Source organism: Pelodiscus sinensis, chromosome 13 (assembly GCF_049634645.1).
Source record: "Pelodiscus sinensis isolate JC-2024 chromosome 13, ASM4963464v1, whole genome shotgun sequence".
In the NCBI taxonomy this organism is placed as follows: domain Eukaryota; kingdom Metazoa; phylum Chordata; order Testudines; family Trionychidae; genus Pelodiscus; species Pelodiscus sinensis.
Genome location: NC_134723.1, coordinates 22,800,855 through 22,817,759, shown reverse-complemented (window position 1 = coordinate 22,817,759; position 16,905 = coordinate 22,800,855). Strand labels below are relative to the sequence as shown.

The 16,905-nt window shown below is 42.9% G+C and overlaps 1 protein-coding gene across 1 annotated transcript in view; it reads left to right on the top strand.

Annotated features, from left to right (window-relative positions):
- Nucleotides 1-14,399, top strand: part of LOC102462316 (moesin) — an 88,576-nt gene extending 74,177 nt beyond the window's left edge. Inside the window, exons 6-13 of the mRNA XM_075940828.1 lie at nucleotides 1,618-1,764; nucleotides 2,938-3,034; nucleotides 4,227-4,390; nucleotides 4,904-5,034; nucleotides 5,656-5,816; nucleotides 6,303-6,395; nucleotides 7,250-7,483; nucleotides 11,071-14,399. Of these exons, the coding sequence (XP_075796943.1) occupies nucleotides 1,618-1,764; nucleotides 2,938-3,034; nucleotides 4,227-4,390; nucleotides 4,904-5,034; nucleotides 5,656-5,816; nucleotides 6,303-6,395; nucleotides 7,250-7,483; nucleotides 11,071-11,235 (1,192 nt within the window). The 3' untranslated portion in view covers nucleotides 11,236-14,399. The remainder of the gene's footprint in view (nucleotides 1-1,617; nucleotides 1,765-2,937; nucleotides 3,035-4,226; nucleotides 4,391-4,903; nucleotides 5,035-5,655; nucleotides 5,817-6,302; nucleotides 6,396-7,249; nucleotides 7,484-11,070) is intronic.
- Nucleotides 14,400-16,905: the final 2,506 nt, after the last annotated feature.

Genomic DNA, 16,905 nt, shown 5'->3' with positions numbered 1-16,905 from the left:
ATGATACTATCTGCTATCTCTAAGGTGCTTCAGGACTACTGGGTTTTTTTTTTAAAAAAAATTCAGTTACAAGTTTCAGAGGGATAGCCTATATACCACAGCCAGTAGTTCAAAGAGTTCCGAAAATTCAACCTCAGAAGACCTTTGGCCATGGTGACTTATCAAGGTTTTAATGTGTCAATCTGTACTAGAGGTGTCTGTTTTATCTGGTATAGTTACTCAGATGTTATCTCTTAAACAAAATGGTTTGGGGATCTTCCAGAGATCTTCTGCAGTAAAGGCTGACTCAAATAATAATTTAGCTTCTCCAGTATGGCCCCGCCTGCCTTGAGAAGGTTATTTAATATGTCTAGAAATTCTCTGCTATGGTTCCTGAGGTGACATACCCAGACAATATGGGGATAATTGAAAATCTATTTCAAGTACCTAAAAGGGTACTGGGGTCCTGTCTTTTGAGGATAAGACTAGGAATATAAGTGAGTAGTCGACTAACCAAGAAACCTGGTTCTCCCCAGCAGTCTTCAATGGCTGCTCTGGCAGCAGCCCCTGTCCTTTGGGACCCCCTCTTGACAGGTGGTGTGGACCTGGCATGAGGCAGGACTGAGCTGGGCTGCTTTCCCTTATCAAAGTGGTCGATAGAATTTTTATCAACTATTCGATTAGTCAATTAACTGCATCTTAATAGCCCTAGATAGGACAAGAAGCAGTGGGCTTAAACCTACCTTGCTTTATAATTTAGGTTGGACATGGCAGGCAGTGGAGGGAACTTCCTAACTGTCAGGGTGGTTAAGCACAGGTAAAAATTGCCTAGGGAGGTTGTGCAATCTCCATTTTTCTAACCTGTTCTTAAATATCTCCAGACATCTGCCAGAGGTAGTCTAGATGGTGCTTGATCCTGCCCTGAGGGCAGGAGATTAGACTTAACCTCTCAATGTCCCTTCCAGTTCTAATGTTCTAGAACTGTTTCCAGCCACTGTAGTGTTTCTAATGTCCCTAAGCATATCATCCTGGCCAGGAGGTCAGTGATAGTTCTACTGCTATCCTCCTATTGTTCAGGCATAAAATTTACCATAGAATCCTTGTGGAGACTATTTAGTTAATTTAGGATTTTTATGTTGACTCACACTGGTTTTTAATTGACACTGTGGGACATACAAAATATTTAGGAATGAAAATACCTTGGTATTACTAGGTATCCCTCTCCTTCTTGCAAGTTTCCAAACTGCCTATTTTATCAATGTTCTTGGATAACGCCAGGCACGCTATTTGTTACATCTTTAGTTTTTAGACTGCTAGCATTTGTTTAAGTTCTAGCATGCTGTCAGTGTTCAATTGCTTGCCTTTGTGAATTACTAAATGGGACTATTGATTGTTCCTCATTAGCTTCTAGTGCTATCCTACTAAAGATCTAGGAAAAGTTGGTTCCTCCTTTAACGGAGACATGCCACCTGAACCATGTGCTCCATTTGGCTTTTACCCATCTCTTTAGTTTTGAAAAATCCTCTAGGGCAGTGCTCTGAGGTACTATCAAACTAGTTGCCATTGATACAGTAAATACTCTATTCTTGGCTTATATGGTTTCAAACAAGAATATCTACTCTCCTTTGCGTGCTTTAGGGAAGATGCCATATTGGAGTACCTGAAAATTGCACAAGATCTGGAAATGTATGGTGTGAACTACTTCAGCATTAAGAATAAGAAGGGCTCTGAACTCTGGCTAGGTGTTGATGCTCTTGGACTCAACATTTATGAGCACAATGACAGGTAAGGAAAGGAAATCTCTCCGTTTACTGCCCCTTTAGTGGCCCTTCATTCAACAGTGTGTATACAATAAACACATTTTCACATGCTGGAAGAGCTTCCTTCTCTAAAGGAAAGGAATACTTTTCAAGAACCAGATTTTTAACTGATTGAGCTAAACAGGAAGCTGGTTCAGTTTGTTGGGATGATGCTCTATGCCAGGGGTCTTCAACCTTTTTAAGCACAAGATCACTTTTGAATTTGTCAGTCCAGGATCTACCTCCCACTCAAATACCCTGCCCCACACCTTCGCCGAGGCCCCAACTTTCTCATTCTGTGAAGATGAGATACAGGGGAGGGGCACAGAGTGACATCAAGGCGCCCTTGCCTATGTACCCCACTCTGTACAACGAGCTGGAGGCTCCCAGGGGGGCGGCTCTGGGCAGGGGGGCAGCTGATAAGCCAAACCAGTCAGGATCACCTGTCAGAGGCTCCAAGTTCTATTGGTAGATCCCGATCTACTGGTTGGTAACCACTACTCTATGCAGTCTGGGCACAAGAATTTGTGACTCTTGGCCACGTCTGATGTAAACCTTGTGATCTAGTACTTTGCATCTCCTGTATAAGAACAGTTGAAATAAAGCTGTCCACTACCACAGGGATGAATGGGATAAGAAATGGAAGTTAGGCATTGATCAAATCCCAATAAAGGGAGGCTGCTTAATGACTCCGCCTTCAAATCTTAAGGCAGGTCTAAGCTGAAAACCCTGCAACTGCGCTGCTGTAATGCGCAAGTGTAGTGGCTCTCACAGTGCGAGAGCTGGTTCTGTTGGCATAGCTAATTCATCTCCTAGAGGCAATGACTATATAGACATAAGGTGGTTTCCTGCTGATGCCATGCTGTCTATAGAGAGTTGGGGAGACTCAGGCCAATGTTGTTTGTGTGTGGATTTTTAACATCCTGAATGAATAGTTACCAGTATATCTGTAGTTTAGACGTGACCTCATTCTTTCTCTAGTTGGGGAAGTGGAGCAGGGGAGAGATTGAAAAGCTGTCAACTCTTGCTCTTGTGTTGTCTTGTTTCTGGAATTGAAGTACTGAAATACCATGAACCAGTTTGGGTGAGATTCTCAGCCTGGGATTGTAGACCAAGAACTTTCTACACTTTGGGATAATTCCTTTCTTTGTCATTGCAGATTAACACCAAAAATTGGATTCCCCTGGAGTGAGATCAGGAATATTTCATTCAATGACAAGAAGTTTGTTATCAAGCCTATCGACAAGAAAGCACCAGTAAGAAACAGTAGTCAAACGTAAATCTTAAATGTGTAGCACTCAACTGTACATGTAAGCTCTAAATAGGAGTCTAGTCTATTTCAGTAACTTCGGCAAGATAATACACTAATCATTGCAGAGCAGATTTAACGGTGGGAAATGGTTAGGTGTCCTGGCAGAAAAGAGGTTGGAGTTCATACAATAGCTGTTCTTGTACAGTTGTCCGCTTCTGTTTGGGAGCAGACTGCTACATACTGAGAATCTCAGAAGTAACTTTTCTGCCTTCTTGTTAGGAATTAGGAAGACTCTTACTCTTTCTGATAACTCAAATTAATCCTGTTCACTTTAAAATAAAATCCAGAAAGTAGATTAGAAATTCATTTTCTGACATTCAGGAGAAAGTGAAATGAGGCTATAGATCCTTGGGTTCATGTACCTATTTGTATCTTCCACTTTCTGTGCCTGGATGAATTGTTGAAGTCACCAATACTTGGAAACAACCTTCTATCAGCTCTTGTAGCTCATTCACACAATGAAGATATATTTCTCTGACATCACATTCCTATTTTTCTGGCATAAGAGGAAACCTGGTTGACATGAAAAAAACAGAACTTCAGTCTTAGCTGAATAGAAACAGTAAGGGTATGAGACCGGTTTATGACAAATAGCATTAACAACTTGTAGAATGTCTCACTGTAAAAACTATTCCTTAAAAATAGACATTGAAATTTGATAGTGATGCTTTGATTAACTGGGGTTTGAGTATTTCTGTACTGCATGTGTATGCACATAATCCAGTTTGAGTATGCATTGGGTAGAGCATAAACCCTATGGGTTTTCTAAGGCCAGAGACTTGAATTGCATTCCCAGTCCTATATGGTTTCAGGAAAACGTGCTAACACTAGTTTCATTGTAATCTCCAGCATGTGTGTATGGAGATACTTACTCCTATACAACTTCTGTCACTCTTCAAAATCTAAACCCACTGTTTAGTACTCCTAATTCAAGGTGCCTGATCCATGTCATCAGGCACTAGTCTCTACTGAATATAAATGTTTGAAATCCACTCTTACTACTGCTAGTGGGCTCTTTCAGTCACTTCACATCTCTTCTGTATCTAATAGCTTTGTACTTAAAAACCTCTTGGAAAAGTGTGTTTAGTGCATCTTGAGGAACAAGGAGTCTAACGCTGTCTCCCATCTGTCCCAAGGACTTTGTATTTTATGCCCCACGATTACGGATTAACAAGCGAATCTTAGCGCTGTGTATGGGGAACCATGAGCTTTACATGCGCAGACGAAAGCCAGACACCATTGAGGTGCAGCAGATGAAGGCACAGGCTCGGGAAGAGAAGCATCAGAAACACATGGAGAGGTGGGTATTACAGAGCTCTGAGGTGGCTAGTGTTTTTGAGTCCACTGTTAGACAAGAATCCACTTTGCTCCAGAAAACCTAAAGCGATGACATAGATGACACTCCTTATGAGTGACTGTGTAGGACTCCTTTGATCTGAAATGCTTGGAAGTGTTCTATTCACATCAATACCATGATTCTGAATATTAGTTCTAATGAATTTGGATAGCCCAAATAGATCATGTAAACAGGGCAGTAATTAAATCTGTGTAATTTCTACAAATGAGAACCTGAGTTCACTGATGTTGTTGCTGGTGTCAGTCCCAGGACTGGAAAGAGCTCTGTGTAAGCAACACAGCTTGTCTCCAACAGAAGTCGGTCCAATTGAAAACATTACCTCACCTATCTTGCCTTTCAAGTTCACTAAATCAATGCTGCTTGCATATTCATAGGTCTTTTATTATAAAGTATTGATGTCTTTGAATTGTGGTTTAAATTTAACTGCTGTACTATCACTTTTTTTCCCCAAATCAGAGCTCTGTTGGAGAATGAGAAGAAAAAGAGGGAACTGGCAGAAAAGGAGAAAGAGAAGATTGAGCGTGAGAAGGAAGAGCTGATGGAACGACTCAAGCAAATTGAGGAGCAAACCAAGAAAGCTCAACTAGGTATTAGGAAGTGTGCATTGGGAGAGACTGGGATAGTCTGGTTCTACAGGGCCTTAATTTAAAAAAAAAATCCACAATTATACCAGCAACCATCTTACTTTCTTGAGCTACATAATCGCATTGTTCTGGTTCAACTAGTGCTGGTGGAAAGACTTTCCATGGTACTCCATGGGGGAATTACAATAGACTTTACTATCCTTCCTGTCCTTTTCCTGAACTTCTAGCCTCCTTGTGTGGTGGTAAATGTGGTGCTGCCGAAGCAAATGGCTGTGTATGTTTGTTTCTTGGAGTTAAAAAAAAAAAAAAAAAAAAGGCAGCAGTTTGAGTTGTCTGGTGCTTTTGCACAGGCAAGTGGTTCTGACTAATAAGTAGATGGTATTTGAAGCTAGTTAAAATACTGCTGTAATTTGGGTAGGACAGTGGAAAGCCAGGCTGTCTAAACTGTGTATTCCTAATGATCTTGTACTTTATTACCCATTTCCCTATGTTGGCAGTGTAAGGAAAGGGCATGTCTGTTGTGGGGAGGGAAGCTTGCTTTCCTCACTTTTTAATTAAAAAAAAAAAAGTGGGCTTGGAGGATCAGAAAGATCATCTTGGCCTCATACTTCATTCTAATTTTAGAATTGGAAGAACAGACTCGCAGGGCATTGGAACTAGAGCAGGAAAGGAAACGAGCCCAGGAAGAGGCAGAGAAGCTGGCTAAGGAACGCCGAGAGGCAGAGGAGGCAAAGGAAGCCCTGCTGAAAGCATCCCACGATCAGCAAAAGACTCAGGAGCAGCTGGTAAGTAGCTTTCCTGAAAGCTTGTAGTGGGGGGAGTAATTTTACTGGTGTTGTAGACTGCTGGCCTCAAAACTGGATGAAGAATGTAGCAGTGTCATAAGGGATCTTAAAAACCTCTTGGAAAAATGCTGGTGTTTACTGTGCTCTCCATTTGAGCTGCCTTTTGCATGTAGTGACTGGAGAATAGCTTCCAGTGAAGTCATGTATGTGCTAACTAGTTGAGCTGTGTACTGAGAACAACTTCATGGCCTTGTTTTTAAAACTCATAGAATTAAGGGAAGACCAACTATGAAGCAGACAAGTTAACTAACAATGTATCCACAAGTTGCTTAAGGCATCTATGCTTTGCATCTCTGGAAATCTGGCAAAAATCTTCCCCTTTAGGTTCTGGTCCTATTATTTTTTAAGTGAAATAGAACTTCCAGGTTCTTCGGGTCTAATATCAGGAGAAACAAAACACCAAATTGCTTCCTATTTCTTCTACAGTCAGCTGAGATGTCAGAACTCACAAGCAGAATCTCACAGCTGGAAGTTGCCAGGCAGAAGAAAGAGAGCGAAGCCATGGAGTGGCAACAGAAGGTATCAGTGGCGCCTAAATACAAAAAGCAAAGTGTCAGGCTTCTTACTGTGGACTGGTCTGATGCTCTGTCAACCTCATTGTTTAATCATGTGACCCAAACCTCAAATCCATTAGCATGCGGCAAACTCTGCCGCATCCTGTTACCCCTCCTTTCTGCTGAAAAGCTGAATTACCTCCAGTTACCAAGCTACCAGATATTTCCTAGTTCACTTTGATCAGTTTTTGGTCCAAAAAGTGGCAGGAGTGACTTTAAACAAGTAAAATTCAGTTGTGCGCACAGGTCTGAATTGATTGTTTTCCTAAACTAATGCTTTTGAACAATTTAAGAATAAGCAGAACATATTCCCTCTGCAACTTTAAACAGACAGACGTGGGAACTATCCTGTGGGAAGGCTTCCAAAAGATGGGCATGCTTATACCTCTATTCATGCCTAATTTACGTACAGACAGAGGGTGCTTAAAGTATGAGTGTGCACAGTGCAGAACTTGCATAACCTGAAGCTGTATCTGATCGCAGTTGTGTTCATTTTAGGCACACACCCAACTCACCAGTACATGTGTGTACACAACTGCCTAGATTGTCCAAATAGCCAGTCTAAGTTGTCTCTGGTCACTGAAAATAGGATATGACTGGGTTGATTAGATTTGTCCATAACCTAGCTCACTACTGTGTGGGGATGCCTGGATAGCCTATGAATTCTCTTTAAAATGCTTGATACCCAATGGGCTTTTTATGGACATCCAGGAAAAGCATCTGGATTCAGATGCATCCCTTTCCTGGGTCCCTTGGATTTAGGGAAGCCTTTAAATGGGTCTCTTTCCCCTTAACCCACTGAGGGATGTTTGTCTGCAGGCTCAGACAGTGCAGGAGGACCTAGAAAAGACCAAAGAGGAACTGAAGATGGCCATGAGCACCCCTCACGTCACTGAACCTATGCAGTCTGAGAACGAGCAGGACGATGAACAGGATGAGAATGCTGCTGAGGCCAGTGCTGAGCTGAGGGCAGATGCCACCATCAAGGACCGCAGCGAGGAGGATCGCACTACTGAGGCGGAGAAGAATGAACGGGTTCAGAAACACTTGAAGGTAATGCAGGGATGGGGGCGGGGAGCTGCTTCTGGGCTGCTGTATCCCTTCTCCCAGCCACGCTCATAGCTGCAGTGGGGATTAGATGCTTCTACTGAGCAGTAGGGCGCCACAGCCTCATTCTTCCAATACATAGCAAGATGTTGGGGGAGAAGCTTGCCCCTCCCCCACCCACTCCCATCCGATACCATTCAAATCTCTTGCTAATTAAAAGTGCTTCCCTTTGCCAAGAAAAGCATGTGTCCCATGTACTCTGCCCACTTGAGTCTTGCTGACTGTCTGACAGCTGTTTAGCACTTGTCTGGATCAGGCTGGAAGACGTAGTCCAGTTCTTGTCAAGCCAATGTCCATGCCAGTTAGCTGCCCCGTTGGCTGGCTTTGCTCAGTGGCACTGTGCACCCCTGGCTGTGGCATCTCAAAGGCAGGTTTGGAGGGTATTGTTGAAAGCAGCATGAGGAAAGCCAGCCTTGCTTTAAGAATGGCCATACTGGGTCAGACCAAAGATCCATCTATCCTGGTATCCTGTCTTCTGACAGTGGGCAATGCCAGGTGCCGCCGGAGGGAATGACCAGAAAAGGTAATCATCAAGTCTTCCCTCCCCTGTGGCCCATTCTCTGCTTCTGGCAAACAGAAGCTAGGGCCACCATTCCTGCCCATGCTGACTAATAGTCATTGATGGACCGATCCTCCATGAATCTATCTACTACTTTTTTGAATCTTGTCTTTGAAGCCTAGTCTTCACAGCATCCTCTGGCAAGGAGTTCTGCAGGTTGAATGAACATAATGTGGTGAAATACTTCCTTTTGTTTGTTGTTAAACTTGCTATCTCTACTTCATTTGGTGACCGCTTCTTCTCCCCCCGCTCCCCCGCCCCGTTCTTGTTATGGGAAGGTGTAAATAACTTTTTCTACACCAGTCATGATTTTATAGACTTCTATCCTGTATCCCTCCTTTTCTAAGATGAAAAGTCCCAATTTTATTATTCTCTCCTTATATGGGAGCTATTTCAAACCCCCTAATAATTTTTGTTGCTCCTTTTCTGAATTCTTTCCAATGCCAACATATTTTTTTAAATGAGGTAACCACATCTGCACACTGTATTCAAGGAGTTGGCATACCATGGATTTATATAGAGGCTATAAAATATTCTCTATCCCTTTTGTAATTATTCCTAACATTTTGGGTGTTTTTTGTTTTGTTTTTGTTTTTTTGATGGCTGCTGCACATTGAGTGGATGTTTTCAGAGAACTATCCACAATGACTCCAAGATCTCTTGAGTGGCAATAGCTAATTTAGTCCCCATAATTTTGTACGTACAGTTGGGATTGTTTTCTAGTATGCATTAGTCTGCATTTAACATGAAAATTCATCTGCCATTTTGTTGCCTAGTCACCTAGCTTTTCAGTCTGCTTTGGACTTAACTATCTTGAGCTGTTTTATATCATCTTCAAATGTTGCCACCTCTCTGTTTAGCTCTCTCTCCTGATCACTTGTGAATACAGGCAGTCCCCGGGTTACATGGATCCGACTTACATCGGATCCCTACTTACAAACGGGGTGTGGCAACCCCACACTAGCTGCTTCCCCCCAGCAAACCAGGGAGACGCGAAGCTAGTGGCCCCCTGCGCCTCCCCCCCCCCCCCCCCCCCCCACTCGCAGACCAGGGAGACGCGGAGCGGCTTTTCTCAGCAGACACCTCAGCTTGAGAATAAAGGACTGAGGGAAGTGATTTGTGGGACAATAAAACTGAGCTCTGGAGAAATGTTTGGCTAGAGTTTCCCCTACAATATGTACCAGTTCTGACTTGCATACAAATTCAACTTAAGAACAAACCTACAGTCCCTATCTTGTACGTAACCCGGGGACTGCCTGTATGTTGAATAGAATTGGTCCCACTTCAGACCTCTGTGGGACACCACTAGTTAACTCTCTCTAGTCTGAAAACTGACCATTTATTCCTACCCATTGTTTCCTATCTCTTAACCAGTTATCAATCTGAGAGGACATTCCCTCTTATCCTATGACCGCTTACTTAGCTTATGAGCCTTTGGTGAGGGACCTTGTGGCTTTCTGGAAATCTAAGTACGCTATATCCACTGGATTCCCCCTTCAAAGAATTCTAGTAGATTAGTGAGGGCATGATTTCCCTTTACAGAAACCATATTGATTTTCCCCAACAAACTATGTTCATCTATGTGTCTGAGAATTCTGCTCTTTGCTAGAATTTCAACTAATGTGCCCAATACTGAAGTTAAGCTTACCAGCCTATGTAATTAAGATCCACTCTAGACCCCTTTTTTGAAAATTGGTGTCACATTCACTATCTTCTAGTCACCTGGTACAGAAGATGATTTGAAGGCTAGGTTACAAATCAGTTAGTAGTTGGGAAATTTCACATTTGAGTTTTCAGAACTCTTGGGTGAATGCCATCTGATCCTGGTGATTTGTTCCTGATGACTTGTTACTGTTTCATTTATCAATTTGTTCCAAAACCTCCTCAAATGACACCTAAATCTCCAATTCCTTAGATGTCACCTGTGCTGTACCTACACTGGGGCTATATCTAGACTGCAAGCTTCTTTGGGGAAAGAAGCTTTTCTGGAAGAGATCTTCAGAAATACTTTTTCCAAAAGAGAACATCTACGCTGCAAAAGCGCAACAAAAAGTGATGTGCTTTTTTGCAAGATAGCATCCAATAAATGTGGATGCTATCTCTCATGTCAGTTGTGATTTCTGTGGACAGAGTGGCCATCAGGGCACCTGTACTTTTTCCTGGAGGCCTCTTTTGAAAAAACTCTTTCATGTCCACATGTGCCTTTTTCTGAAAGCTTTTTTGGAAAAAGACTTCTTCCTCGTGAAAGGAGGTTTACCATAGTCAGAAAAACCCCTCAGTTCTTCCTATTTATTGTTGAAAGACTGTAATAGCAGTGTGGACCTACGTGTAGTTTTTCCAGAAACTCTGCAGTGTAGATATACCCTGAGCTTCTGTCTACTGGATGATCATTCACTGGCACTAAACTAACACAGTGGTCTGTGTCCAGCTCTGCCACTGCACCTGTGACTTTCACTGTCTGCAGTTGAGTGCAGATCAGGGCAGAAAAAATAGTGCATGGTGCTGTGGTGATGCTAGCAAAGTGGCTAGAATCTGCAGTGCCTTGCTAGTGGCAGGGGGTTTGCGATTTTGTTTGCTATTTTGTTCACTAGTTAAGTATCTTTAATCTTGCCATTTTCTTCCTTTTCCCACCTCTGCACATTTGTGGGGAAAAATCCCCCTGCTGTCTACATATTTTGGAACCAGAATTTTTTCTCTCTCCTAGATAACATTATGCCTAGCTTTAGTCCAGCTGTCCTCATAGACAAGACAAACCTAGGTTTGTGTGCAAAGTGTGATGTCTTCACACTTCCTGCCCTGGCTGTATTGAGGGATGAGAAAATACCCACATTGTAGGCACAGGATTTTCCATCGTTAATGATAGCGATAATTTTTCACAGGAAATAAGGCCCACTTGACCTCTTGCTGATCCTACAGCTCAGGGGTGCTGCATGTGCTGGCTTGTAACCTTATTTCTGCCTTTCTCTTTCGATAGGCTCTTACCTCGGAGCTGGCAAATGCCCGGGATGAAACTAAGAAGACAGCCAATGACATGATCCATGCTGAGAACATGCGACAGGGCCGTGACAAGTACAAGACCCTCCGCCAGATCCGGCAGGGCAATACTAAGCAGCGCATTGATGAGTTTGAGTCCATGTAAACTCTTCCTGCATCTGCTGTCCCTGCACTCTCCCTCTTCCCCATCCTCTCCCATCATTCACGTGTAATCATGCTGCGCTGGAACCACTACAGAAGAGTGACCATGGTCTTTATTTATCAAGTTTCATTCAGTCTCTGCAGTTCAGCAGTGGAGGAACAAAATATCCATGTCATGAGGGGTGGAGACTCCAAATCTGAAATTTTGTTTTTTGCCTAACTGGGTAAAATCACAATTGCACATGGCTTTGTACTGTTTTACTGAAACAACTGCATTGCTCCCTGGGTCCACTTGGAGGAGATGCAGCCAGATACTTCCACTGAGTTACATATGGTAAAATTCATCAGTCTGACACATTTGCCTTACAACAGTAGTTCAGTATTAGAATTGAGTAGCGAGGGACTAGATTGCTGCTTTGTGCAAGGCTTTCACTTTAATTGAATTGGCAGGTGGGGTGTAGAGAAGGTTTGAGTGAAGTGGGGTTGGAAATGAAGTTTAGAATGTTTATTTCTGAAAGACCAAAGCTGCTTCTGCTCCCTGAATTTGAGCAAGCCAAACATATCCTGTGAACTGTCAGTGTTAAGACTTCTTGAAGGTCTATCAGACTTTTTTTTAATATGAAACTGTCTCCCATTCCAGAGTCCTTTGGAGTGATCTGGACACTTCCATTATAACATCTTGTTTTGGAGCAGTGGACTTAGTAAGGAGAGGGGTTCCTCCTTCACAGTAATTCTTGTACATTGCCATTTGCACAACAAATGGCAGGCAGCAGTGGAGACACTGTTGCTGGAGGGGCTTTAACTTCAAGTAGTGACCTGCAATTAGAAATCTAAAGGAATAGGCAGGGTGAGGGATGGGGTGGGTGGGGGGAGTTTAAAAATTAAGTAGTTCTAACCAAATGAAAACACAGCCACCAAAAATGACTTTTTTTTGCATTTATTCCTCTCATGCAGGTAACTTCCAGAAAAGGCCTTTTTTAAACATAAAGCATTGGTGCCTTATGACTTATGCACAGATACATACTGTAGTGTACAGTTTGAATAAGGTGTTGTCTTAGTTTGTGTTTTTTATTTAGTTTAAATTAGAGGAATGACCAGCAGCTGGGAACCAAAAATAATCAGTGACCTAAAGGCTTTTCACTTCACATCTGGTTCATCTGTTACAGTTTAAACTCCTCTCTCCTTTCCTGCCATTTCTTTGGGTTGGGAAGATACCTGACCTGTGGTCTATCTTACATGGAATCCTCTTCCTGTTATCTTAATTATTAATTGATAGGAATGAAGTTGTGTTCCTCACTCAAACCTCTCTCCTTCCCTTGGAATGATGTCCTTTATCTGACCTTGAGAACACACATGTTGCTTTTACAGGTTCTCTAGTTTCTGTCCCTGGTGATGTGACTTTCAGTCCTGAGCTTGCTGTCACTGATGTACAGTTCAAGTCCATTTGCATAACTGGACTTGGTTATGCATTCCTGACCTTGTTAGAGAGGTTTCAGTGTAGCAGTTGGCAGGAAATAACCATGTATGTTCAGGGTTGACTTGGATAAGGCCTTGGTTGTTTGTAGAAGAAAATAAAGGAAAATGCATCAGTTTTAGAGTCCTTTAAAATCTGAATCCATCTAAATGAACTCCTCCAGTTCTTCCCAGCTTAACTTAGCTGGTTGTTACTTAAATTTGCAGCCTTCAGGCAGGCTGGTGGTGTGTTCTTGCTTAATGTGTTTAAAAATCTATGCAATTCTTTCAGCCCTGTGGAAGCTCTCCACCCCCTTTCTCATCCATGTAGTATGGGCAGGATAAGGAAAACATCTGACCTTGTTAGAGCTACTCAAAACTCCTTCTACTAAGGCAAAGTAGAAGTGGTACAATGGAACGTTCCAACTCTGGTGGGGAGAGAAGACTCTCAAAGTTAGTGTTAATACAAGCCTGCAGTATTTCTCCAGAAATCCCTTGTACTTCTTGAGACCACCTCCTCTGTAGAAGTGACTTTAGAGAAGTAATATCTGTCTCTTTGCATGTAAATGCTGTCCAAATGTACCCCTGTTGGTGGCAAACTTAATGTAGATCCTTCCAAAGTCCCAGTAAATGCATTTTGAAGCACTTTGTCTTCAGACACGATGTGCCTTTAGGAGGGGAGGAAGAAGGAAACTTTCAATCAACCCAAAAAAAGCCCCTCACAAAACACCCCAGTGTTTGAAAGTTACAAATAAGACTGCAGTTAAACTTGTCAGAACGTATTTACATATTCCTTTACGGAAGAGTTATTGGCACTGATTCTATTTGAATCTCATTACTGGGAGAACAAACAACAATAAACTTCACTTCTGGTGCTCTAAAGCTGGTTTTCTGCAGTTCTGTGTCTAAAAAAAGTTTTATTGCATCTTCAGCAGTTTTCTAATGAGAAGATGCACAGTGTCTGAAGTATGCTTGTTCAAATAATAAACCAGTAAACCTCTTTCTGTTGTGATGGGTCACAGAACACTGCTGAGCTCCTGTTACGTTGGGTTTTTTGGTCACATTCTAATGGTCTAAAATAGGAATAGAACAATTTGTGCCAGTTAGGTGGACTAACTCCTTGTGTAGTTGTTTCAGCTGTACCCTTTCCTACCAGTATTATATATTCCAGTGGTATCTAATGATATTTGATTTCAGTCTTTCTAGCTATGCACAATTAGAAAATATTAGTCCTGGGAGGAGGAGATGTTTATAGTCCCCCCCCCCCACACCTTTTGAAAATGTATACTGTATTGTAAAGAGATGATATTTTGCAAGGAAATTTAATGTAAGAAGCTTTCAGTATTATGGTGAGATTTCTAAACACATTTTTTGTTACAATACATTGAGTTCATTTTTATTCTCTCCCCCTTTCTCCCAATTTGTTTACTACTTGGATATATAGTATCCTCTTCAGGGGGATTATCCTCCCAGGGGGTTATCCTATCAAGTGTTTGCCTGGCTTTGTTTTTTGTTGCTGTAAATTATGTCTACACATTTTTGACACAACTTTTTATTTGGTTATATTAAAACAGCAGTCCCTGTGAGCTAACTCATGGGGCTCATGTGGCTAACCACATAAAGAACCTTGGTATCAAGACACTTACCTTTAGAGGAATTTGTTGAAGTCCATTTCCTGTTTTTCCTTCAGTGCCAATAAAGTTTAGAGAAATTAAATCCTTGGTGTATCTAGATTGCTGTGGCTTCTGTTTCAAGTCCCTTCCCCTTTCCTGGTGTTCCATCACTTCCCCGCCATGATCACCTGCAGCACATTCTGTTCTCCTGGAATTCAACCTCTCTGCACTAAAATGCTGTAGCTCATTCTTGATGTATGCAAATAGAGGCTAGGATGGAACCCACCAAAACTCTTGACTTAAGCTAGGATGGGAAGTCAGGTCTTCAGAGATGGAAATAAGGACCATACAATGTGGGACTGTTTTTAACACCTTCAACTGATTGTGGTCCAGTCCCCACCCTCGCTCTGAAACTTCTTCCACCCTAGGGAAGAACCTAAAATGACTAGAATCAGTTTAAATTTTTCACTAAATTTGTTTCTAGTGTGGGGATATAGCTGCTGCTTAAATGTTTTTTTTTTAGTAAGTCACAAGAGGGCAGCATAGATTAGTCTGGGTTTTTTTGTAGCAAAATTTGCTATCTGCTGATGTTCCCCTGTAGCAGGATTTGAAAAGTTGGATCACCCCCTTCTTCCCTCCCCTCACCTACAGTTGCTCATTTCTTCTTCCCCACACATTTTTGGAAGTTATTTTTAGGTTTTTAAGGATGTGGAAATACGGAAAAAAGTGAGGGCTTTTTCTCTTAGATGAATGTGGGCAGTTTGAGTTTGCATTCCAAGAGCTGATTAGTAAGTGGGAAGAGACAATGATAATCTATGGGATTTGGATGTTACTACAGGTTGAACCTCCCGAAGCTGGGGCTCTCTGGTCCAGCAACATCCATGGTTCACCACAGGTGTTGCTGGACCTGGAGAACTTACGGTCTGCGGAATCCTGGATGGCCCAGCAACAGCTAGGCAGGGGAACTCCAGTGGCAGTGGGGCCACGTGTCCAGAGAACCCCTGGCACTGGGGCTGGCAGGGGCCAGAGAACCCCAAAACGCCCTTGCAGCAGGGCTGGGATGGCCAGGTAGTCTTGACCAGGAAACCCCCAGCAGCAGGCCCATGCAGTGGCCTGAGCGCTCCCGCTGGGGACTCTGGTGGTAAGGCCAGGGGCAGCTGAGGAGTCTGCCTCAGCATAGGAGTCCCTGGTGACAGTATAGCTGGCTTGGCAGCCATGGCTAAAGAACCCTAGGAAACCCCCAGCAACAGCAGAGGTAGCACGGTTCGTGGCAACCAGGTGACCCCTGGGAACCGCCAGAGGCAGTGAGGCTGGTGGTGGCCAAGTAGCCCCAGCTAGGAATGCTGAGGGACAGTGGGGACTGGTGGCTGCTGGGCAGCCCTAGCTGGGAACCCCTGGGAACTGAGTCTTGGGAGCCCAGGAGATACGAGCTGGCAGCAGGGCAGCTACTAGAGAAGCATTGACCTCCCCACGTCCAGCAGACTCCCTGGTCTGGGTTCGCTCCAGGCTTCAGAGTGCCAGACCAGGATGATCCAGCCTGTTGACTAACTTTCTGCACAACAAAGTTACCTCAAGTCTCCCCAGCTACAAAATCAGGATAACAATCCTTATTTTTATGTTTTGAGATGTATGGGTGAACAATCAAACATAGAGTTCACTGTTGCATTTCTGCTGTACTCAAGGAATTGGTCATGGCAATTTTGGGGATCAGTGACATTTCATATCCCTCATGGTGGATTGCAGGCTTGGCTCTAGAACAGCCCTTTTCCTCTATGGCAGAATTGGATGACAAAGGGTCATAATAGGTGGGGCTGCCAACTTAGAATGGAATTCTTCTATATTCAGTTTTCTAGAAGTGCTCCTAATTTACAGCTAGCCTATTGGAGTCAGTTAAGACACACTCAAGACACCAGCATAGTCTGGCCAGTTATCTTCATTATTTCTTACAGTGATTTTTTTTTTAAGTGCTTTGCCCACAGTGGTAGTAATAAATACTACTTACTGTCCAACCAAACATACCGCAGTATGGTTGCAGGAACAACACAACAATGATTTTTTTGTGAACAAGTACCAAATCTTTAATAAACATCTGGATTAAGGCTGAATGGAGCACAATGGGTAAGAGGCAACCTTGTACCGTACCAGGTCAAGTGTAGTTGATTAGATATGAGCATCAGCACAAGTGTAGGATTTAAGAATGGGGGTGGGGGATGAATGTACTTTAACATGTCAGCTTTGATACTCCACTCACACCAGTGTCAGTAACTCCACTGAAGTCTCTGTACTTACACAATGCATTATGAGTCATAAATCGCTTATCTTCACTGGGGACTAACTTACCGAAGTGAGAACTTTCACTGCCTTGGAATGGGAAACTAACCTTGAATTGTTGCTTGACTGCAAGCAATTATGTAGTTCCATCCCCATATTACGCATGGCCCTATTCAACTATCTGCAAGCTCTACCCATTGGGAGAAAAGACACCTACAAGCAGGTGTAGAGGAGTTGATACTAGAGTTAAGGCTGCAAAACTGCTTTCATGACAACATCATGTTTTCACATTCGAACACGCAACTAGGGCTTGTATAGTCTGCTTTGTAGTTCTTGAA